At 41.0% G+C, this 26303-nt stretch overlaps 1 protein-coding gene across 5 annotated transcripts in view; it reads left to right on the top strand.

Annotated features, from left to right (window-relative positions):
- Positions 1-3143: 3143 nt before the first annotated feature.
- The window catches only part of LOC142487692 (uncharacterized), a 392751-nt gene continuing 369591 nt past the window's right edge, over positions 3144-26303 (top strand). For 2 of the 5 annotated variants that reach the window (XM_075587410.1, XM_075587411.1), the window contains exons 1-6: positions 3146-3326; positions 10035-10144; positions 10653-10799; positions 12552-12701; positions 15625-15722; positions 16955-17078. In XM_075587410.1, the coding sequence (XP_075443525.1) occupies positions 3260-3326; positions 10035-10144; positions 10653-10799; positions 12552-12701; positions 15625-15722; positions 16955-17078 (696 nt within the window). In that variant the 5' untranslated portion in view covers positions 3146-3259. Of the gene's footprint in view, positions 3327-10034; positions 10145-10652; positions 10800-12551; positions 12702-15624; positions 15723-16954; positions 17079-26303 lie in introns of all 5 variants that reach the window. The other 3 variants (XM_075587412.1, XM_075587414.1, XM_075587409.1) reach the window with 3 other exon arrangements.

Below are 26303 nucleotides of genomic sequence, written 5' to 3'. Positions count from 1 at the left end.
TGTTGTACTCTTTTTTTTATTGTGATATCTGTTTGTGTAGGTTATTCTATTAGTTTTGTGTATTATTTTCTTGTACCATAGATACTATTTAAGTGCATTCATAGAAGCGGTTAATTCTCCTCAATGTTGTAACCCCTGATAAAGTTGCATTTTCAACGACGAAGCGCGCAGGGTCGTTTTGTACGCATCCACACGTTATCACACCGACGGAGGAATATACTTCCATGTGCCTAGTTTCTGGAGGACCCGGGTCCCCCTCGTTCTTCTGTTCAGGATATACCTCTATATTATCCAAGTAATGCTAGTCCCATTGGGACTCTTAGCGGGTCCTATACAAGTGACCCCAATACCTTTTGTCGGTGTGGGAACTGACACTTCCCTGCCGCCGGAGAGGACTGTTAATGCAGATCCGCAGTTAGTCTACTCTCCACAATGTCATGATGCAATGACAACACAGGGTGGGGTCCGGTACACGCTAACCATACTAGTAACCATTTAAAGGGGGGGGGGGGGTTCCAATCAGTATTATGATTATAATTCGGTTTGATGCTTAAACTTTTTGGACCGGGCATAATGCAAGTTGGTTTTATGTAAGAGTACCCGATCTGTGGATAACCACTGTTAAACCGGTGGCCCCAAGTCATTTAATCCTTGAAACACTGCAGCTATTTATTGAAATTGTAACAAAAATAGCATTTGTGCCTAATTCGGCATCTGCTTTGATATACAAATCATTGTTGGTGCAACTAGGCATGATATATGAATTCCCCTTCTGTGGATAACCACTGTGAAATAGGCGTCCAAAATTCATTTAACACTTGAAATACTGCAGCAACGTATTCAGATTGGAAATATTGGCACCCATTCACAGTCTGGCACCTGTTTTGATGGCCAAACTCTTTTTGGATCAGCCAAAGTTCAACTTGGTGTTACACAGGGGATCCCCTTCTGTGGCTAACCACTGTGAGCTCTTGAAACACTATATCTACTTATTGAAATCTACTTATTGAAATCTTTTTTGGGCCAAACAAAATGCAACTGGTTTTATGTAAAGAAACACCTTCTTTGCATAGAAGGTGTTCCTTTATATAAAACCAGTTGCATTTTGTTTGGCCCAAAAAAAGATGGGCACTGAGGCCAATTTGGGCTACTTCCTGACCCCGGGAAAAGGCGATCAGTCACACATACAACCCTGGATCAAGGGCATTGCTTTTCTAAATAGTTATGTGTGAAAGAAGAGCAGTTATATTTTCTAAGTGAGTATGTGTAATGGAAAACATTTGCTTCTCTGCATAAAAAGTTTTTGGTTGTTCCTGCAAAACAATTTCAAGTTAAATCCAGAGTGGGTCTGCAGTTCTTCATAGCCTTTTTAGAGATGATCAGTCTGCTGTGTAAGTATAAAGGTGTAAGTAGTAAAGTAATAGAAATCTATGGATAATTACAACAAGCACACTCACTGTCTAAAGCCACCATGAAGGAATTCCATTGGTTGAGGAATTAGAGCTATGCAGGAGAAGCAGTTAAAAATACAAATAATGGGAATGTTGAATGACCTGAAATAAAGGCATATATACAACAATATACAATTACATATAGGGATGATAAAAACAGTAGCTACAAACATACTCCAGAAGACCCAAAACTGGCATTTCCTTTGTATATATAACATAGGTATACATGTCACCGAATGGGAGGTACATATGGATCACCTAAAGCCTGTCCTGATCCCATCACATCATGGACTCTCAGCTTTCCTGGCAGGACCATCTTAACAGCATTATAGGGCCCCGGGCTAAGCAGTGCACTGGGCCCTGCCTACAAAACCAATCACAGGAATAAAAATGTAAATTATCGATAAAATAAACTTATATTTATTGGTACTGCCAACAAAACCGTTAATTGCCTCCCGCGAATCTGTTACAATATTCTGCTTCCATAGCATTGCAAGCAAAAAAACGGAAACATTTCTCTCGCGAATGCAGACATGCCAACTCTCCGCTACAAGTCGTCATTTTTCTCCTTCTACCGAGTTAGCGGGAGATTTGAATGTTGAGGCGGGTGATCGGAAAATTAGTGTTAAATTCTGGTCTGTGCATAGAGTAGCATGGGGCCCCTAAGCTCATGAGGCCCCCGGGCAACTGCCCAGCGTGCCCATGCGTTAAGACTGCACTGTCTCCTGGCCCCTCACACGTATGCATGCACCACCGACATCAGTAGTAGCAGCAACATGTTTCCAGAGAGGGGGGGAAACAGGGCTACACATGGAACTCTTACATTGACTGAGTGGAAGTGGCCCATACAGAATAGCCTAAATAGTTTACTTAGATTTACAAAACTCAAACACTGGCTCATTGTCCTAAACGTGTCTGGTCTGTGATAACTACCTATAAAGTCTCTTCTTTTGATGCACATATTAAAGGGAAAAAATAAATAAAATAAACGGCAGCTTGGACTGCTGCTTTAAACTTGATGGCCCTATCAGAGAGCAGGGCCTGGTTGCTTAGCAACTGAATGCTATAGAAACAATAGAGCTATTGTATCCTATCATTCCCCTTGATGAAGTCACGTGATGTGTAGGGAAACAGGCGCCTGCTGGACACGCTCCTGAAGGAATATTGTGACGTCACTCTGCTACATTATTGCATAACATAACATACATGTTCATGCTGACTGGCAGCCTCTGAGAGGCATTCTGTCCACGTGATATGTGTTCACGTGTGTGAGTGCGGCTCTGTTTGCTGTTATTGCTATTAAAATTAAATCCTGTGGTACACTATGGTGCGGGTCTTTATTATGCTTTGTAAATCTCTATTGGGGGTTGGTTCCCCCCCCCCACCCCTCCTATAAAACTCCATAACTCTATCCCCACTGGCTTGAATGTATTTATTACATAATTATTGCGTTTATATTTCATGGCTTTCTTTTCTTTTCAACACTTGCATATAAGCCTTGATAGAGCAGCATAAATCATGAAAGAGTACAGTGTCTCTACATCCTTAACAAAGCACATAGTATCAGCTCTAAACAGGGTAACTGGACCCTCTTACATTGTTTTGTAGCATAAGTTAAAAATAAAACCTTATCAACTTGTTTATGTTCCACGTTCAGTTTGCTCTCGCATTTGGAGGAAGTTTGTCCCTGCTCGCTTGCTGTTGCAGCTGGATGCCACGCTGCTTGTGCGCATGGTGATACAGGAAGCTTCCCAGGCTCTCCAGTTCAGTGTTTCCCTTCTCTGTGCCTACAATTCTATCTGCCAGGCATGGGAGGACAAGCTAAAGGCAAAAAGGGCAGCAAGACCAGGAGAAAGCAGAAAGGGAAGGCAGGAGGTGAGTGCTGGCAGCATCTACTTACAAATGATTGCATTTTCTAGCAGGCTGACAGCATGTGGAACTGCAGGGCAATATTGCATAGAAGCAGGTGGGGATTGTCACCTGAGCGTGTTGAGCAGTGCTTGGTAACATGATATACTTCAAGGGATGTGTGTGTATATTTGTACCACAAAATACAAATATATTTTTTTTACATAATCAAGATACTTCTAAAAACAAACTACGCCTCCATAGAGTCGCCCCCAGACAAATTCAGGAAAAAAGCAGCTCATACAAAGCAGAATGACAGTCCTAGATCTAATCTCTCCAAACATGTTGTGATGACAAGTATATCACGACCAACCAGTCACATAGAAACAAATCTCTCCTAAACGACCTTAATATCTATGCGTCCTAACATAAGTACCCCATAGTGGAACAAGTACTGTGTCCTAAAAATAATCACAGTATATGCACAAATTAAAACTACCCAGAAAAAAAAATATATTCAATTATGTAAACGCACCATAAACAAAAATACAGAAGTCTTTCATAAGTAATTCAATATTGGAGACCTCAAGCTGGCAGAGATATTGCCATCGTTAAAGGTGAGTCCCGGCATAACCAATGTCCAAAACCGGACCAGTAAACCACAAGTGAAAGGAACTGCATCTGTGGTGTAAGTAGTGTTCACTAATGTGAAGCGGGAAATGTCTTTGTATCATTAACTGCCGACCGTCCAGGGATGGGAATGGAGGGAGAAGAGAACGCTGCTCTGACGTGTTTCGCTAAATGGCTTCTGGGGGCTGGCGGGTGGACAGCTGATAGTTGGAGTATAAATACAAGAAAAAAATGGAAATGTTCTAGTTGGGCCGGCCTTAGGCTGCATTTATAGTAGGCGCGACGGTGCGTGCGATTTCGCGCGCTGCAAGAACAAAATGCAGCAGCTGATACGGGCCGGCCATAGTGAGTGTGATGCAAAGCAGCCACGCGGCAGATTTTTCAAAAGACAAATCATTTTGTTTTTTCGCATGGCGGCCGTGTCACTTGAGTGATTCAGCCAATGAGGATGAACCAACGTGGTGCCGCGTCCGCCACGCCTCCACAATCGCTGGAATCTCAGTTCACCCATCACTCCTACTATAATCTTAGCTTTAGGCTTTACGGGGCCCAAGGCGGCACGCTGACAGCAGGGCTTTCCCTGTAAAAAAAAAAAAAGTTAAGGGGACTTGCCTTGATGAGCGGGCCCTCCCAGTGGCGTCATGACGTTGCAGCGTCATTTGACATCGGTCACCATGGCAACGCGATGCTACAGGAGGCGGCCTGCTCCGGAAATGGTAAGACCCCTCTCACAAACATACACCGTCACACACACCTCTGCCGGTCCGAGGGACCCAGGCTTCCTTCTCTTCCTCTTCTCCCTCCTGTCGGCACCGGGATCCAACAGAAGAGGACCTGGAGGAGGAGGGGCCCCTTCTCCCCCCTCCTTCGTGTGGGAGTTGGATCCCAGTGCATGGGGCCCCAGAAGGCGCAGGGCCCAAGGCAGGCGTCTTGCTCTCACACTCTGATGTGTCTAGTCTGATGGAAAAAAGAAAGGTAGTCTTCAAATGTTGTACAGTAAACTTGTACTTCTGGTGCTAATCATCCGACAGAGATCCTCCCACACTCAAGAAGATTTGGCAGTCCGTTTCTCCTATAGAAAGGATGATCGTGCACACAAAAGAACCTCTATGGGGTAGTAACTTTTAATTCACGAGAATTTCTGAAAAGTAAATTACTCACACAGTCTTCTAAGCTCCTCTCTGCCAGTCCATTTTGGTCTATCACAGGGAGTCCTATGTGGCTGTTGCTGACTCTGTTGTCTCCCGGGGCCTCTTTCACTGAGCGCCGCTCAGATCTCCTGCACTTCCGGTTTCAACGGCAACAGAATGGCTCCGATCGATCTCCGGATCTCCATTGATATCAGATGTGCCTCCTATGCGTTTCGTAAGATTCTCTGCCTACTTCGGTGAGAGCAGAGGCTGGAACACAGACGCAGGACGCCACCATGTACAGACCAAAAAGAACTACCACAGATAAGCTTAAAAGAGTATATTGATTTACTTTTCATACATTCTCGTGAATTAAATGTACTACACCATAGATGTTGTTTTGTGTGAGCGATCGTCTTTTCTGTACAAAAATGGAGTATAAACACCCATAATCATGATGTCGCAACAATGACATCACATCTTACATCAAGCAGCATTGAAACCAATTGAGAAAAAGTTGACAAGTGGAAATCCTGTCAGGAACTTATAGTATTGTCTCAAGGGAATAGGATCAAAAGTTCAATTATACACATAGTAAACAAAAAAAACATGAACAAAAAAGAAATAAATACACAGACCATTCACAAATAAATTAAACTATACCTTTAATGGTTAGTAAAAAGGTCATGTGACTTAACATCACGTGACCCGCAGCATAATTTGACGCCGCGTTGCCATGGAGACGCTTCCAGGCGCCGGCTGAAGCAAGGTAAGTTTAGGTTCCAGAGGCCACATGCGATACCCCGGCATTTAATTCTAATAAATTGGGGAAGAGCGCGGGGCCTCTGCAACCGCCCTTGACCCCCCAGAAAAATCTCACGCCCCCAATTTGCGCAGTCCTGGCATAGAGCAAATGAAAATACCAGTTGTGAGCACATTTACATCTCAGACAGGTCTGCAACCCTACTTTTCACCATTATCTCCTAGCATACAGTGTTTCTACTGGAACAAGGGATTCTGGGAAATTACATACCCATGAGCACACAGTCACCTTTTTGCTTCAAATCCATTTTGACATGGACACCCATAAGCTTATGCCTGCCGCATTACACAGCTTTTCAGCACAGCCTTGGTTAAAGTGCATAGCCAGTAAACCTACCCACAGACAGCTGTTTCAACCTTGTGGGTCTCGTCAGTGTGAGGCTGGTTATACTGGCTTTGCCATTTGAAGCTGGGATAGGTTTCAACCACACATTAAGAAATAAGTTATGGCGGGTAAAAAATAATCAGTAAAGATATCCTATTATCAAAAGTGATCTTTTGATTGATAAATAACAAAAGCACAGACTAAACTGCATATCTTACAAAGACATTGAAAAACCCAGAGATTCATTGAGACCGTAAGTGAGCCTAATTTAACAAGACATTTGCGTTCTATCTGGAGAAGACGTTTCTCTAGATCGCCTGCCCTAATGCCTAAAGCAATCTTATTAAACACAGACAAAAGAGAGAGAGCTGCCTGGTGGTACCAGTCCAGTGGAAATGTCTGGCCACGGATGTGGTCTTTTTAAAAAAAAACAGATATTGTTCCCCATTCCTGATGTTACATGAATGCTCTGAGTTCCTACATAGATCTTTTTTTTTACAAAGTCATGTAAGGTAGTAAATGACCCCTCAGATTTACAGTTCAGAAATTGATGAAAAATGTATGAGTGCTTGTAGTCAGAAAAAAGTTTTATGGTTCTAATAAAGCGACACGCATTACACTTGCTACATTTAAAAATATCTATTTTTAACCTTTTATACAGGTTTTAGGCATTTATGAAAGATAATGACTATGCATTAGTTTGTCTCGTAAATTGGGTGCCCCCAGATGTCATACTGATTCTTTCACCCGGAACTGCTCTTTGGTCATTGTCCGTTAAAAGAAAATGCCCGTGTTTCTGAAGAATATCCTGAAATCGTGACCAGCACGTGTTGAATGTGCCAATGAATCGAATGACGTGTGTTTTTTTTTTTTTGGAACTCTATGCCATGACACCATTTGAGTCCTTGATTAATGCATCTGTTGCTGTAACCCGTTGCTTGGAACCTGGATTTTAACTCCCCTGCTCGATTTATTGATGAGACTTCTCGTCTCATTGGCCGAGCAGTTTCCCTTTAATATCAGGAAGTAACTAGTTGCAATCCCTTTGATCTGAGAAAACGGGTGCGCACTGGAGGCATGCAACAGTGTCTTTGCGAAAGACATCAGTATCCAGATTGATTAATTGATTAAAATCAAGAAAATTTAATATTTGTTCTTCATTTTTAGGTTTCTGTGGTGTTAATTTGATTTGTACTGTACTGATTTGGCTGTGATATATTTTTTATCACAACATATTTGTAGAGATTAGATACAGAGCTGTCCTTTTTCTGCTTCATGAATTTGTCTGTGGAAGACTAGATGGAGGTGTAGTATGAGCATCTTGATTATATAATTGGTTGTATTTTGTCGTATACCTGAGTCCTTATCTGAGTTCTTTTCTTCCAGTATAGTATATATTTCTACCCTGTAGCACCACCAAGAGGAATTATTATTTAGCCATACACTACCAATTTAAGTACCATATGAAATTACAAATGTATTCTCAGTGGTATAATTTCTCTTTTGATATGGAATAATGGGGAGTAAGGGGGAGGGGAAAATGAGCTCTAGCTATTGTCTGAGAGATGGTGCCAGGGGTAAAAGGGTCATTGAACACATAAGTACACTTGCCTCAACAAGTAAAAGAACCCCTGTGAACAAGCACTCATATAGTGGTGAATACAGATAATTTAAAAAAAGTGACCTTTATTAGTGTATATGGGTATAACAAGTGAAGGGCTTAACACACAACACACTTTAAAACAAGTATTAAACTGAATGCCTCCCAGCCTTACTAATAGACTGATGGAGGTAGTGGTTGAAGGAACTGAGATTGACTGGCACCAAAAGAAAAATTAATCAAAATAAAGCATAAAACATACATGGTGCCTCAGTGTGGTATATATATTGGTTGAAAGAATCTAGTGTTTGTCAGTAGTGTATTAAGACAGTCACACCGCTTTCATGCCACATCTGATAGATATGTTACTCATTGACAATGTATGGAGTGGCTATATTTGTGTTGCTGATACATAGTAGGCCAGACCCGCATACTGAGTACAGCCTAATTAGACTCCATTGGCAGGAGAAAACAAAGGGTTAAAATTGTCCTTAAGAGCAACGCTGGATAAAATAAAGGTCACTTTTTTAAATTATCTGTATTCACCACTATATGCGTGCTTGTTCAAAGGGGTTCTTTTACTTGTTGAGGCAAGTGTACTTATGTGTTCAATGACTCTTGATATGGGTAATAAATAAACGTGAACCGAACCCACTTTCTCAAAAATGTGCCATTATTTATAGTCAAAATGATAACACAACACAACCCCCTGCAGTAGGCGCTGCTCTCAATTTACGGTGTCCTCCTCCGTACAGCACCCAGTTATCAACAAAAGTTCAAATTTATTCCATCTGGTAATAAAATGGGTTACAAAATGGTCGACGTTTCGTACCAGCGTTCCTTCGTCGAGCTCCACAAAGGACCGTGTGTGAAACTTGACCCATTTTTATACCAGATGAAATAAATTTGAACTTTTGTTGATAACTAAGCGAATGCTCTGAAAGTCCTTTCTGGTGTGTGTGTGTGTGTGTGTGTGTGTATATGTATCTATATGTAACTCTGTTTAAACAGCCTTAACGTTTAAACGTGGGTGATTTTATGCACTCACGTGCCACTTGTTATTGGGCTTCTCATAGAGCAGTTGATTTCGTCCAACTTCAGTTCCTCAAAGAACAACAAAGGACACATTCGCACACATAGTAATGAATATAGGGTGGGTGCACTAGGGGAAGGAATATACTAGAAGATAATCATGTCTCAGACCTCCATGTGAAGGACATGTAGGACACCACAAAGTCCCCAAATTGGATACACTCAACACGCCTATATATCAATGATGGCTGATTATGTATGCGTATAGGAATCCATAATGATTAAGTGAATACTCATATAAAAGGGTACTGAGTGTAGGGGCCAAGTGAAAAAATGCCCTACTAGAAGTGATTACCCCGGAACGTAACAGAAACGCGAGGATTATAAAATATAATATAAAAGCAATTTTAATAATACTAAACACAATAAAATAAGAGGGGTATTTTAAACAAACACAATGTACCTGCTGGTGAGCAGCAATCTAAAAGTGAAACGATAATTAGGTTACGTAGCAGATAGAAGTTAATTGCAAAAGTTACCCGCATTTAGGAAGGTAAATGCCTAAAATCGACACTGTATAAGTATTAATATAAAGACAATGATTGTGCCAACTGTCACCATCAAATCCGCTCAGATGTGAGGGAAAACACCTGAGCTGATAGTCACAGGCTTAGTGTATAATACTGATACTGTATGTGCAAGAGCCTGCTGCCTAGTTATCTGCAGAGTAGTTGCTCTATATCCCATTAGTAACTGTCGTAGGCCCCTGTGAATAGTAGCCACACTCTGCTGTACAATTAGTAAACCCTATAAGTGGTGCTAGGGGAGGGACGGATGACAGGGAGACCTTTCAGAATAGGTAGCTAGAGAGAACAATAAGTAGAACAATAGTGGTAGTATAGGAATCTGCTGCCAAGTATACTGCAGCGTCTCATGAACAATTAGAGCATAGAGGAGATCAGCAGAAAGGGTTTTAACTGCTTGTAAATGCTCTGTGTCACATACAGTAAGTGACTAGATCATAGGTCCCTGTAGAAAATGACCACCCTCCGCTGCCCAGACTGAGTAGATCCTTTATAATATGATTTTTAGCATAGCACATGCTTGAATGGAATCTCGCTGATGGAACACATCCTGGTTCTCAATATTACAGAGTTTACATTATGAATTGCAGTCATCTTCTTTTTTCCCTTTAGAACCTGATTTATCTGGCTTGTCAACACATGACAGGATGAAAATTAAGATGCAAGACAAAGCAAGGAAAAAGACAGCTGAAATGTGTTCTGTTGAGCAATTATTGGAAAAGGTATTTTTTACACTTTTCGTATATTTTCAGCATTGACTCTTGATGCAAAAATCTATAAGACAACCTTTTAGTGCCTGAGAGACAAGGACATGGAATGAATGTTACCAAAAAGACACACCTTTTGATCCCAGATTTACACATTGATCCCTTAGCCTCCCATTGTTTAAAAATAGTTCTGCAGTGTTTTGCAAAACAGTGGCTCCAGCACTGTTAGACAGCTCACTATGGGCCATATTTACTAAGCAGTCCTCTGCCATAGGACATCTTCCCGAGCTAGAAGTCGTAGCTCAACTCGCCATGCTTACAAACGTAAAGTATAAAATACTTATAGGTGTCAGATTTGGGTAAAAAAAAAGCATCAGTCGGCCAGATGTAACTTCTTAAACATGGCACTGCTATTTGTACACGGGTTTAGGGAGAGTGCCCTAATTTTGCTCTTGTATGTCAATTGATGATGTTTTTATATTCCTATGTAACATGTCCTCTTTGATTAATATTTATTTTTCAGACTGAAGACTGCTTGGATAACTTCAATTTTGAGCTGGCACAGATGTTTTGTCAGAGAGCGTTGGACATGGACCCCACCAACCTAGAAATATTGGATATGCTTGGAAACATCTGTATGGAACTGGGGAATATTGAGAAAGCGAAACAAATATCCTTATTGTGTTTGTGACATTTTGTCATCGAGCTTTTCCAACAGAAATGGGTATAGCAATATAGATCTGTACTGTGTTATAATGGTCACAATACATATGTCAAAGGTTTTGTTTGGGTTACTCCACATGCTGTGATGCCCCGTTCCTGTGAATTGTGCTGATCTCTTCTCTAGCACAGAGAATCCACTCTGCGGCATATTGAATAGAGCCCACAGTGTCTGAAAGAGAGTACAACAGTGTTGTAGTATACTCTTTTGGAGGTAAATCCTACTTTTACAAATGGTAAGCATATTAACTTTAAGGTATATTTCAATACAAGTTTGGACATGTATTGCGGCATTAGAAATCTTATCGTAACTTTTCATTTGTATGTTAACAAATTGTGAGCTTGGTGAATAATATTCTACGATGGGAAAGAACCTTTTGGTAGATAACACACCTACTGTACTTAGCTCAACACACACAGGAAGGGAAACAAAAAAGACTTTTAGGCCCAAGAGCTTATTGCCCATCCGGTAAAAGATCTTCACAAAAGTGCTGACCAACCGTCTCCAAAAGACACCAGAGCAAGATAGTTTCCGGAACGGCTTTACAATGGATCGCATCCATGTTGTGAGGAACGTTGTACTGTTGCATTGAATCAGCTACATGTTTTTGCTTTGGTTTTGCCAACTATATGAGAGGATTTGACTCTGACGCCTACTCAGTACCCGAAGCTTTGATAAGCAAAAATAATGAAGGAAAACCACATCAATGGAGCAGCATTGATACGGGAATATCAAGGCATTACGATCAACGCTGAATACCTCCGACACCTATCCTGTGCTGACATTATTGTCTTCACCAAACATTCAGACAACCTGCAAACACGACTTCAAGAACTTGCAGATGCAAGCATAGCTGCAGGTGTAATAGATCACCTTTGTTTGCAAACATTTATCCTAACAAGTTTGCGGAAACTAAAACGGTCAATGTCTGGTATTGAACTGAAGTAACCGACACCTGTCTACATTGATTAGCAGATCACCACTAATAGTGACATCCATAAAGAAATATTTCTTGAGGTAACAGCGCTGCATTCAAAGGCACTTTTCTTCTGTCTCACAAAAAGAGGGTCTTTAATCAGTGTGAACTCCTTACCTGACATATGGCTCTGAGGCATGGACATTTAAAGTTAAGAGTATCCAAAAGCAGCAAACACAGCGCAGTATGAAGGTGCATGTTGCAGATCCCTCACCAACACCAAAAAATACAATGATCTGTACTACCAATTACCAATATTATTGAAAGAGAAAGGAGCTTAAATTGGCTGATCACTTTGTTAGATAAACGATCATTGAAAGGAGACAAAGAAACTAATAGCGACTTAAGAAATGACCGAAAGCCAGATGGATCGACGAAATCATTTCATTTGCAGGGTCAACATGGAGATGGAACTGAGAATTGGGACGAGTTGCGTTCTCTTTGCGAGGCCTCCATCCTGGATCGACAAGGGCTCTATAAATATCATACACACAGTATGTGTATCTATTGTTTTGTCTACCACATTTCTTTATGTAAAGTAAAATTATGTATTATAGCCTGGATGTAAATTAATTCTTCTTTGCATAGGGTTCCAGTACCTTTTCCATAAAAAAAACATTGCTTAGGATCATACAGTACTGTAGATTGGTATTCTATTTAAAAGTGCTAAAAGTGTACTCGGTGATAAAAACTCATTTATTTTAGTTTCTTTAACTTCAGAATAAGTTTTATTAAAAGCTGTTGAGCTTAGTCCCGGCACAGGACATGCCAAGTATATGTATCTTGGACAGATACACTGCAAAGATGAAGCCATACAGTATTTCAGCAAAGGAATTGAAATTATGATAAGTGCTCATCAAACGCAGCCACAATTGGTAAGTACTTTTTCATATATATCGAACATTTTATTATTTGCCATTTTTCTCTTTTTTAAATGTTTTCAAATCGTTGTGAATATGACAACTTCTCAAATTATGCATTAAAACTTCAATGAGGAGTACAGGAGGCGTAAGATGTTTCATAAAATGTGAGGGTTACAATCAAACACGGATACCACAGGGTTGTTCCTTCTGTTGCTTTTGCATTGTTCATTGCCTTTTTGTGCCTCATCCAATTCAACAGCTTTTTCCTACCCCTTCTAATCTTTCTTTAGTCCAGTGCTATTCAATTAATTTTCCAAAGGACCTGAGTGTACTGTAATGTAATTTTATATCTATCTAAAAATAATTACCATACTCCAACATTTTGTAAGTATGTATAACATCCATACCATATACTGTAGTTGTATCACCTTATCTTTCAGAATGAGTTTTCAATGTGGACAAATGCACATAGCTGCTTTAGCAACTGCAATGAAATTACCAGGTCTGTCCATGGCTACTCCAAGATGTTTCAGGGGCCAGATTTGTCCAAGAGGCTGCAAGTTGAAGACCCCAGCTTTAGTCCATCACATCTGCCACCTCCCATTCTTGGAACATTAGTGCAACTCCCCTACTTTTGTGCATGCAGTGTTAAAGTTGCTGCATAACCCACATTCATCAGTGTCGTGAAAAAGTTTAGTCCTAATACCAGATAAAGATAACCTTATCAAACAAATGACACACAAACATGATACTTTTTCAACATTTATTTATCCACATATTAATCAACATTCAATATCTATGTGTGAAAAAGTATGTGAACCTTAAGGCCTCGGCTAGGGTTCCTGCTGGCGTGCGGAGGAGCGCTGAGGCTCAGGGAAAGCGGGTGCTTTCTCTGGCCTTAGACAGCGCGCCGTCCGGGGGCGTGTCGGCGTGCGGGCCAGTGACGTCACGGAGCTGGTTCGCCCTCATTGGTCGAACCGTTCACGTGCCCGGTCCTGCGCGCCGGCAAGCGGGGAAATGTAAAATTTCCCTAAGACCTACGCTTCCACACGCTTGCGGAAGCGTAGGCGAGCCCCTAATAAAGCCGCTCTCATTGCGGCTGTAGGGGCCCAGTGCCGAGCGGAAGCGCGCCTCCGCCCGCAAACACTAAACATGGACGCGGCCGTAGGTTCAGTACCTGGTGGCACCCGCTTGAGAAGCAATGACTTCAACTAAGCATTTCCTGTAACTGCTGGTCAGTCTCACATTGTTTTTGAGGAAGTTTGTCCCGTTCCTCTTTACAGAACTGCTTCAACTCGGTGACATTTGAGGGCTTCCTTGCATGGATAGCTCACTTCTTGCTACATGACCCACTTTCAGTTCAGCTCACGGACGGATGGCCTGACATTCTCCTCTAGAATCTTTTGATACAAAACAGAATTCATAGTTATGTCAATGATGGCAAACCGTCCAGGTCCTGAGGCAGCAAAGCAGCTCCAAACCATCACACTCCCACTACGCTTGACGGTTGGGATGAGGTTCTTCTATTTGAATGCAGTGGTTTTGTTTTCACCAAACATAACATTTCTCATTAAGGCCAAAAAGTTCTACCATTGACTTGTCTGTCCATAGAACATCGTTCCAGAACTTTTGTGGATCATCTATGTGCTTTTTGGCGAACTTCAGATGGGCACAAAGTTTTAGGGAGGAGGGATTTCCTCCTGGCTATCCTTCCATAAACACCATTCTTGTTCAGTCTTTTTCTGATAGTTGAGTCATGAACACTCACATTAGCCAAGGCGAGAGTGGCCTGCAGTTTCCTGAATCTTACTCTGGGGATCTTTGTGACTCCCTGGATGATTTGCCGATTGGTTCTTTGAGAGATTTTGATAGAACGATGGCACCTGGGTGTAGCCCCAAATCCTTAGAAATGGTTTTGTAACCCTGTCAAGACTGATGAACATCAACACCTTGATAAAGTGCTTGCGCGCAAAACGCGTACGTGCGTTTCTTCACCCTTATTCATTGTGAGCCAACACAATAAATTCATCTTTATTTGGGGTTGCTTTGGAATATTTTATTTTTCACCTGTGGATTTTGGCTGTGCTCCTCCTGCATCACCATACACTCTCCCAATGAGCATCAATAACTGTTTTTCTGAGGTCCTCAGAGATTTATTTTGATCGTGGCGTAACGTTTTACCACACATCTGTATGGTGATGACCAAACTCACCAAATTTCTGATCTTTATATAGGGTGGGGCCTCCCAAACTCGCCCCTGAAGATCTACCTAATTATTTAAACACTTGCTTCTAATTTTCCCTTTTAATATAGCTGATAAAAAAACAAGGTTTCACTTACTTTTGCACCTACCCTGACAATGAATAATTACTGTGTTTCTCTAATTCATACATCATTTTGTTTCAAAAGACATGGAATGAATTCATATAAACCCTATTAGATATTTAAGAAAAGACTGGTTTTGATTCAAGAAGGTTATCATAGAAAAACTATGGAATTTCTGTAATTATCATTGGGGTTCACAAACTTTTTCCCGCCATTATACCTGTTGGAACCCACTTACACCAATGTCTGCAACAAGATATTATAGCAGAAAATTACAAATAGGTTAAACAATCGCCTGTAATTATCCTTATTATGTTTTGCACAATGGTAACATAATTTTGCTCTAATCTCTCTGGGTGAAAACATGATTGTATTGTATGTCTTTATTTGTATAGCGCCATTAATGTACATAGCGCTTCACTTTAGTAATACATGTGGTAATCATATAAATAACAAATAATATAAATAACAGGTCATGGGAATAAGTGCTTCAGACAAACGTAACATTTAGGAAGAGGAGTCCCTGCTCCGAGGAGCTTGCAATCTAATTGGTATGTAGGAGCAACGTACAGAAACAGTAGTGGTTACATGTCTCCCCTTTTCTTTACAGATCGGGGCATCCAGTTGCCCGGATAAAATGGAAGTGACTTCAAAGGATATCTCAACAGCTTTTTGCTCTGTTGCCGAGATTTACTTCACTGATCTTTGGTAAATCACAAGCTTTTCCCTGCAGAGCTGTACCTGGAAATCCATAGATTTGTTTAGTTATTAGTAATCCTGACATTGCCTTTACGTTATATTGGACACTGCAGGGAAATATCTGAACGTGTTCATAGTGCTGGAATGTCAAGACCTTTTCATAATGCTGAAAATGCAAAAAATATCCTTACCTGGATAAATACAGAGGTTCACACGTCTTTGAATCAGGCCTTGGTGTAACTCTTATTTTTATTTGCTCATAAATGACAACAGGGCTTCTGTTTTCGGAGCCACAAGCAGCACATTACTTGCTACTGCAAAAGGTCAAAAAAATAAATGACATCTTTAAAGGCACAATCAATGATACAGTTAAAATGTGTTAGTTCACTGTGTCTATAAAGACCGGTTTAAGAAGCCTAAGACTTGGATCCTTAGAGCACAACACACAAAAAACTCAAGCATGGGCATTCCTTGTTACAAGAGGATGTTGTGGGGCATACATGTTAGTTAGTTAGCAGAATCTGTGTATTCACTACTTTTTTATAATGTGATTTTTGTTGAGAAAAGTGAATAATTCAGTGCTGAATAGTGAAATTAAAACAAACCTGATAAATGCATATTTTATATGCTAAACGGCAATAGTTTCCACTTGCACTTGGCTGATCTTATTTGAGTATGTTTTCTACATACTGTATTGGCTTAACCCAGACTCCTAGTGAAAGGTAAGGGGCAGGAGGCATTGACCATCATTCCCCTATTAAATCTCATTAAATGTGCCAATAGTCATTAATTTCCTCTTTTTGTACCGGTACATTGCATGTTTTTTTTTTCTTGCTCACTTACTCAGAGGGAGGGATTCACAAAGCTCTGATAATGACTTTAATTGCATTCAAGTTGATGGCTGTTATTGTAGCTCCATGAATCCCCGCAAAATAATTTTACACATTGAGAAAGCAGATCTATGATGAAGACTTTGTTAGCCTCTAGTATACAGTAGCTTTATGTATTGCGTTCGTTCATTCAATAGTATCACAACTTACAATCTACACACACCACTGTTTACCAAACATTTGTGCACCCTGCACTTGTACAAACACATAGGGGGTTATTTATTGAACTGCGACAGGCGAAGTGAATCGCAATGCCCTTAATCACAAAAATACACAGTGCTCGCATACCGACACAAACCCACTCTTCAATGATGGATGTTCATTTTTTTGCTGTTCCCTTATTCTTCACAGTATGGAAGAAGGAGCAGGTGAAAAATGTAAGGAGGCCATTCAAAAAGCTTTAGAGCATGACCCAAACAGTCCCGAAGCTCTTCAGATGATGGCAAGTTATCTCTTTAGTATGGAGCAGACACAGGTAACTATTACTTTTCATATTTATGTTCATTTACATATTGCACAAAAGTCCAAACTCAACAGTTAATATATGTATACAGGTCAACTGAACACTACCCTCAGGACTGCCTCGGTGACTAACATTTGGGTGATATTTTTTATATGTAGGGGAAGGTTTTGGAATAGAGAGAACAGAACTAATGCTTCAGAACTCCTAAAATACAACTGTATATGTGAGAATAGCAGTTAACCTGATCTTTTCAAGACAAATAAGCACATGCATCAACGTATCTTGAAAACTGTCTATGGCTTATTCAAGTATTTGGTGGCAAAACAGTGTTGGCAGGAATCTATGGTGTAAACTCTGGACAGACTTATCTGTTCTAGGGAATAAGGATTGCCACCTAGCAACAATTGGTGGGATTAGCCTCCCAAAGAAAGTGTGCTATGTAAAAAAAAAAGCACTAGCAGCGGGTTGCCTATCAGGTGACTGGTGGGTGCACCTGCACACCCCCCGACTGGTATATATTTTTTGGAAGATCAGCAGATTGATGACAATCCTTAGTTACCTTACTGATACAAGGTAAACCCCTCAATTTTATTCTATTTAACCTACAGTATAATAAGACATGGTACATGTTGTTCTGATGCTTAAAATTTTTAATGAACAAATAAAGACTTCTTAAACAGGGATGTTTTTTGTCCTTTTTACTTAAGGTTCTCTCTGAACCATATGGTTTTAAACAGAAGAAAACAAAGAAAACAATGTATGTGCCTTCAGCTTCCCAGGGGTTTTCAAGCTGATCTTTCATTTTGGATCCTCCCTCTGTGTTGTAGGTTGTTGTTGATCTTCGGGAGGCTTGCCACCTAGTGGCAGCTGGTGGGAGAATATCCCTCACATAGGTGCCAAATTTAACTCTGTCCAATTAAGCCCGTTCTCCAATAGTGTCGCACAAAAGTAGATGCTACTTTCATAATTATTGGTAACGTAATCCTGATAGCAGCTGCTTTTGTAGCAATTGCACCCTAATTGAGTGCCCCATACATTGCTCTGTAGCAATCTCTGCTTGGCTCGATGCACATAGAATCCAGTCTTTAATGGTGTTAGTTTTGTCTGGTCTAAATGGTTTTCTAGAGGTTATTAATAACTGGGAAGTGTTCTGTAAAATGTTGGTTGTTTATACCAAGTACAATGACATGCTATTGACCACACAGTCCTGCTGAACTTGGCATCTACGGGCACTGGTGATGTAATTAAACGTTTGTCCTATAATCAAGGTGACTCTCCTGACTGCCTTTTAAGAGGAACAATTTTGAGGCTTGCAGGACCTGCCTCAATTACTGAGGCCCCTGATAACATTCTAGTTCTGCTTTGTTTAACAAACAGAAGAGGATCAGCATATTCAGCCATTCTAAATGAAATAGTTTGTAATAATTGGCCCGAACTATCAGTTGGCAGGGAAACATTACTCGTGGCTACAAATGCCATATCTCTTTCGGGGGTTATTAGTGCCTCGGTATGGCTAAGTAATACTAGATCATACTTTTTTTACAAGAGATGATAAGAAAGCCAGAGTGGTGAAGCCATAAACTTCAGTCTGAATCAATGGACCAACAATTACTTTATGCCCTTGAAGGGGGAGTTTTCCTCACGAGACTGAACCTCGCCATCTCACTCCGTTTTCCTTTCAATAGAGGCACTTGACCTGGAGATTTTTCCGATTCCCAGTTTACCTGGGCAGAAAACGAGGAAGAACAACCAATTACCGGCTCCTCGGCTGATGGGGAACATTCCGATACATGTACAATACCGGAGTTGTCTGAGTGTTTCTTACGAGCCTTGTGCTTGGTACAGGCCTCTGCTATTTTATCCCCTAGAGATTTTCATTTCGCCCTTTTCCTGTGTTTTCTCCTTCGAACAAAGTTTACAATACATCATGGGGAAGGAGTAACACCACCCAAAGGATTTCCCTCTCTGGGATTTAGACAATTCTCTGAAATTTGGTGGATCCAAACAAAACGTGCACGTCAATATATATATATATATATATATATATATATATATATATATATATATATATATATATATATTTTTATATGTATTCTGTAATATATGTTTATATTAGGTTCAAATAGAATATAAATATAGTTCTTTTACTACATGATTTTAATAAATATGCATATGATTGCTGAAACTATTTGTCTGTCATCTGAGGACCAACCTTGATTCTGATCACATAATTATATATACTTTTCATGTCACAGTGAATTCTATATGCCAGAGTTATTCTCTCTTTACAAGACATTGCTCTTTTCGATAGCTGTGTTTATGGAGCATACAGGCCTAGTAACGCTTGATTTAAAAAAAAAAAAATGTCCCTGTGTTTGAGACTTTTTTTTTCCCCCTTCCAATTCTTGTTTTCATCCCCTTCTTCCAGAGGAAATGGAGAGATTTCCTGGCAGACACTGATGCTGCTGCCTCCATTTGTTCCTGCTGAGGAAAAATGTAACTGTTGGAGGTTGTGCGTCTGCCGGTCATGTGATGGGCAACCCGCGACTAGCGTGTTTTTTTTTTTTTTTGCCCAGCCCACTTTCTTAAGGAGACTTGCCATCCCAGCTGTTGCTAGGGGCAAAACCTCCCAAAGAACATGAGAGCAAGTGCACTGTTTACAACAGGCCTGCACAACTCCAGGCCTCGAGGGCCGCAAACAGGCCAGGTTTTCAGGATATCCCTACTTCAGCACAGCTGGCTCAATTAGTGGTTCAGTACTGAGCCACTAATTGAGCCAGCTGTGCTGAAGTAGGGATATCCTGAAAACCTGGCCTGTTTGCAGCCCTCGAGGCCTGGAGTTGTGCAGGCCTGGTTTACAAGAACACCGTCTTTAGGACTGTTAATGCAGCACAGGTGAAGTCCTGTCTGCTCAGCTTTGTCTTCATACATTTATAAACTTTGGTGGTCTTCATCAAAAATTAGTCTTCTTTTTTTTTTATGATTTAACTTTAAAAACTAGATCATTTTTTTTTTTTTTTTAAATTTGTACTGCTTATTTAGGCACAGTTTTGTAACACAAAAAGTTATGGAGAATATCAGGGCTGTATAAATTTCAGCCCAGAATTGCAGAAACATTTTCATAATAAAGGTCACTGGCTTCTTCTGGTATTGTAAAATAAAATGTAAACTTTGTGAAATAAAGGTTAAGCAGTAAAGTTGCCTGCTATTTGCCTGCATACAAAAATAGACTAATAACTTTTGATTTGCAAATTAATCTTGAATATTCTGTTACTAGTTTGTTCTCAATCTTTTTGACAACTTTAATAACCAGCAGATGAAATATGAAATAGATATATATATATATATATATATATTTATTGCCATACTGTAAGTGGGCTATGTAGTTTTTCTCGCTTGAAGACATTACTGAAAAATTATATTGTTCGTGTATTAGACTAGTCTTTCTTCCAAAATGTTTCTTCAGAGCTGTTTATTCTATAGCACTAAAAATGACACCAAACTGGAGTCAGAGTGAGGTATAAATTGCTGCACATTTTATGATGGCTAATGTTTACATTGTGACCAAAATGACCTTAATAGCGCTTTTGCACAATTTATGCTCTAAATCCGGGGGGGCTCAACTCCAGTCCTCAAGACCAATCTCCCCCCCCCCCCCCCAACAGGTTTCAGGACTGTCCTTGCTTCAGCACAGGTGGCTGAATATGTCCGTCTTCGGTGATGAAGAAAAGCAGCGGTAGCGGAGCACTACAAAAATTGGTTGCGAAGAATGAATTGAGATAAAAAAAACTTTAACCAAAAAACACACAGCGGCAGGCACAGAAGTCTCCCTAGCGCGTTTCACACCGAAGTGCTTTGTCAGGGTAACCAATGCTTGCAGTTTCTGACCTTAAATAGTGAGAAACTGGCATCTAGTGGACAATTGATGTGCAGCCACACAAAACAACATGTCCGCCAGATGAAGGGATTCAAAGTATCACTGACTCAAAGTATAAACCGGAACTCGCCATTCAGGGGGAGAAGAAAACATATACAATATGTAAGCATTGTATCAATTTTACAATATAAAGAGATATACACACACAAAGATGTAGAAAAATATTACAATTACATGAGCCTGCAGCAACGTTGAAATATGGTACATTGTATGAATAGATACACATGAGACTAAGTTCTTATGAGTTGATAACCAAAGAGAAAACTCTTAATGTTACTGATAGTGGAGATATAGCCCAAATAGCCATGAGTCCTGTATACTGTCTGAAGAAAACTATATAAAACATACATAAAAATGAGAAATTATGTGTAAAGGTTATGAAAATATATTTTGAATGTGACAGAAAATAATAAAGGCAATTTGAGCTATAAGTGAAATAGTTGCTGTATATAGAGATGTAATTGATAAACTATATAAATATATTAGAATAATATGTGCGCCAGTATCTATTATCCCCAAGGTAAAAATCTCTTGAAATGTGTCTATAAATGGTGATTGTGCATACAATATCTGCCAAAACGAAATCGTAGTACATTAACTGACATTAAATCACAAAACGGCATCTTGGCATGATGAGGACCCACAAGAATGGGCGATCCTCATCACAAGAGGAATATGTCAATTCATAATAACATATTTGATATATCTTCCTGAATGCAAAATGCATCCCAACAGACACAATATAAAAATGTATACTGAATAGACATAGTCTGACGAAGCATTAAATTATCTAGACACAATCTGAAGGGATGTTTTTCATTTTATGTCAGTCTTCGGCTGAGCCACTGATTGAGCCACCTGTGCTGAAGCTGGGATATCCTTAAAACCTGACCTGTTGGGGGGGTGGGGGGGGCTTGAGAACTGGAGTTGAGCAGCCCATCTCTAGATTACGTGGGCCAAAACCTTTTCAATAGTAACACTACTTTTGTAGATGATTTTCTAATCAAAATGAAAACAATTTGTTTAAAGATTTTGATTCACTTTTTTCTCCGACAAATGATTACTAAAGTAATAATCCCAGAAGAACAGGGCATTACTGGCCAATAATGCCCTGCTGGAAGAGTTGAAGGCCCGAGGCGAAGACGAGGGACTTTAACCCAGCCAGGGCATTATTGGGCGGTAATGCCCTGTTCTGAGGGGATTATTACTATTATAGTCTAAATGAAGGCTTTTTAAAATTAATTTTTATTTAAATGTTTCATAAAAAAGAGACACTTTTGTAGTCATTGATTTTTATCAGCATGATTGTCTACATTCTTTTGCTTTTACTGCACATTTTTATTAAAAGGAAATTGTACATACACACAGGCCCCCTCTATATACTGTACACACATTCTGCAGCCCTCCCCTCTATAGACACAAACACACTCTGCAACCTCCTGTATACACACAAACACACTGGAGCCCCCCTGCTCTACACCCACAAAATACACTGCAGCCCTCCACCCTCTACACTCACAAAACACACACACACACCACACACAGCAGCCCCCCTCTACACCCACACACTTCAGCCCCCTTTAAACCCACAAAACTGCAGATACACACACCAAAACACTCTGCAGCCCTCCTCCACCCACAAAACACAAACTGAAGACACACACTGCAGCCCCCCCTCTACACCCACTAAACACATGCAGCAGATACACACCAACAAAACCGACTCTGCTGCCCCTTTTACACCCACAAAACATACACCAACAGAAAACACACACATGGCAGGGTGCCAAAAATTCCAGGCCATTACTGAATGATTAAATTTCCGGGCATTATCCAATCAGAGAGCAGAGATTTCAATAATGCCTGGAATTTAACAGCTTTAGCCTATAATATGCAATATTTGTCTTATTCTTGTAGTAATAGCAAGGATGTTAAAACAGAAAACTTATGAGCACGTTCACATGTCACAGACAAGTCCACAAACCTCCCATAGTCATTCAGCATTCAATGCTTTCCACTGCTTCCAAGGATTTTGGGTAATGACATACAAATGAGCACCTGTAATAGTGCAAAGTTAATATATTTTTCAGTAATTCATTAATTGGTAAAACTACATATTGATCATTTTCATTTTGCCTTCTGGGTAGCTTTGATCATGAACCAGAAGTAACAAAAATTCTGAAAGTAGTGTCATATTTTCATATGTGCTGCAACAGAATCAATTCGCTTTACACGTCGGGCTGTGGGCATAGTGCGTGCGATGCCGTGTGCTCACGGCACGATCAAAAACATTAAGTCAGTCCAGGCGATGTGGCGTGCGCGGAATTGCGACGGCACGGCAGGATTTTGAAGAGACAAAAAATGTGATTTTTCGCGTGACGGCCGCATCACACGAGTGTTTGAGCCAATCAGGGCAAACCAGCCTGGTGATGTCACGGCCACGCCTCCTCGTCGCGAGGGCATCCGAGTCCACAGATCGCTCAGGTGACAGGCGCGCGTCTCCTTGAGCTCCGACGCACGCGCCTGCACTATGTTCGACACATTAGTTTTGTAATCTGCAATATGCACAGATACAATTCTCCACAAGGTGGTGCTTTTGAGTTGGTATATCGGTTTTGAGGTCTAGTAATCTCAATGTTGTTTTATCGCTTCCAATTTAGCAACATTAATTTTGAATATTCCTTTACGAATATAATTGTTTAAGCAAACAAGTGAAGTACTGCATCCAAAAGTCTTTATCTTGTCTCCTATATTTGGGGAAATATTGGTATAACTATTAATATATCACTAATATATATACACGCACACACACGCACAGCTGGCACTCCAAGCAAAAGAGTAAAATCATTAGGCTGCAGACAGACGGGGCGCTGACAGACACAGACCGCGATATGCGGTCTGTAGGGAGCCGGGGCTGGAGTGGGAGGGAGGGGTGTGGTTTAAGCGGATGGGGCGTGGTTTAAGCGGAGGGACCCGCTCCCCCCCTCCACGGGCTCGGGCTCCCGGGCTGCAGGAGGGAGCTGCTGCGGGCTGCCCTACTCACACGCTGACACTCAGGCACAGACAGGCACTCATGCACACACACACACAGACAGGCACTCACGCTGCTTTCCCTCCACACTCTCCTCCCCGCTCCCCGAAGCCTCCCCTCCTCATTGGCTCACAGCCACACCAAGTGACGCGTCGACGCTTGGGATTCCAATTCTCTTGAATCCCCTAGCGGCTGACGCGTCACAGCGTGTAGTGAGCTGTGCCGTGAGGGGGGACTGGGACCGGCTCGGGAGGATTCCCCTGCTGGTGGGAAACGCTCGTGCGGCCGCCTGTGCCGCCGGGCCCAGCGGGTCCCAGCCCTTAGGTGCATGTTCCATAAGACAAGTATATGCAACAGATTGCCTTCCCAGTAGGGAAAGCAAAGAAACAGCACTCAGTAGAATATAGCAAAAAGATTGTATTCAAACAACATGACAGCACATGTGTAAACCAACGTTTCGGTCTAAGGATATATATACACACACAAAAACCCTCCACAGTAAAGCATATAGCAAATGGAAATATTACTGTATGTTCATTTGCATGTCTTAGACAGGTCTGCAACTCTGTCTTTCACCATTATCGCCCAGCACACAGAACTTCCACTGCAGCAAGGGATTCTGGGAAATGACATGCAAATGAGCACACAGTGCCACCTTTTGTCTCAAGCTCATATTACACGAGCAACCCTTAAGCCAATGCATGCTGCTTTAAACACAGCTTTTAAGCATAGGCTGGGGTGAGATGCAAAGCCAGTAAACCCACTCACAGACATGTTTCAACCTTGATGGGTATCATCAGTGTGAGGTTGGTTGTGCTGGCTCTGCTAGTTTGAGACTGAATAGGTATTCACCACACTTATTAAGGTTATGGTGGGTAAAAAAAAGTGACAAAAACCCTCCACAGTAAAGCATATATATGATTTAGCAAAAGGTGTGTGTGTGTCAAATAAAAAGATCACTTGTGAGCACATTCACATGTTATAGGCAGGCCTTTCACCATTATCCCCAGCATACAGTGCTTCCACTGCAGCAAGGGATTCTGGGAAATGACATGCAAATGAGCACACAATGTGTCACCTTTTGTTTGAAAAACCATTGTTACATGGAGCCCATATAAGCTAATGCTTGCTGTTAACACAGCTTTAAAGCACAGCATGGGAATCAGATGCAGAGCCAGAGATACCATTCACAGACATGTTTCAACCTTAATGGGTATCATCAGTGTGAAGTTGGTTGTACTGCTGGCTTTGCATTTTCAAGACTGTAGGGTTTACCATCACGTTTTAAGTTATGGTGGGTGAAAAAGGCAACAAGAAACCTCCACCGTATTACATATAGCAAATAAAAAGATCACTTGTGAGCACATTCACATCCATTGCTGCAGTGGAAGCACTGCGTGTTGGGGATAATGGTGAAAGGCAGGGTTGCAGACCTGCCTAAGACATGTGAAAGTGATCTTTTTATTTGCTATATGCAATACGGGGGAGGTTTCTTGTTGCCTTTTTCACCCACCATAACTTAAAATGTGTGTGTGTGTGTGTGTGTGTATATCTCCTTAAAGAGAGCTGCCTTGTCTGCCATAAACCTTTATACTCCTTGGTGCTGGAGTGGTCTGTGACATATTGCCATGGCAGCCCTGGCCAAGGTGTATATTCACTGTAGGTTTGGTCGCGGACTGGGATACGGTCTATTTTACCTTTGTCTTCAAGTCAATTTGTATTTGAATATGCAGTTGTTCTTTCCAGGTGCTGTTGTACGGATTCATTTATTTGTTTTGTAAAATTTTACAATAATAATAATAACTGTATTTCAATAGCACTTTTCACCTAATGGGACTCAAATTTACGATATAGCTGGTGGTAAGCAGCACTGGACATAAGATATTTAAAGACACCGTTCCTGCCCAGCTGAGCTTTTAATCTTTGTTTTTGGTGATTAAGTGACTGGCCCACGGTCACAAGGAGCGGGATATGAACCAGGTTTCCCCAATTAAACTCTGTGTGATTTATTAGAATCAATGCCGCTGCAGATTTTTGAACAGACAAATTATTTTCTTTTTTCACGAGATGGTCACGTCACGTGAGCGATTCACCCAATGAGGGCGAATCCGCCTTGTGATGTCACGGCCACGCCTCCCCATCTCTCAGGCGACAGAAGCCCGCAACACCATGTGCTCCGTCAAGCGCGCCTGCACTATATCCGAGACCTAAAATAACCATACTGGTAGTACGGTTACGATCATCAAGCTTAGGCTGCACACCTTTAAGC

Source organism: Ascaphus truei, chromosome 2, assembly GCF_040206685.1.
Source record: "Ascaphus truei isolate aAscTru1 chromosome 2, aAscTru1.hap1, whole genome shotgun sequence".
Lineage (NCBI taxonomy): Eukaryota > Metazoa > Chordata > Amphibia > Anura > Ascaphidae > Ascaphus > Ascaphus truei.
Note: the sequence above shows the minus strand (reverse complement) of the source record. Positions and strands in the feature narration are given on the sequence as shown.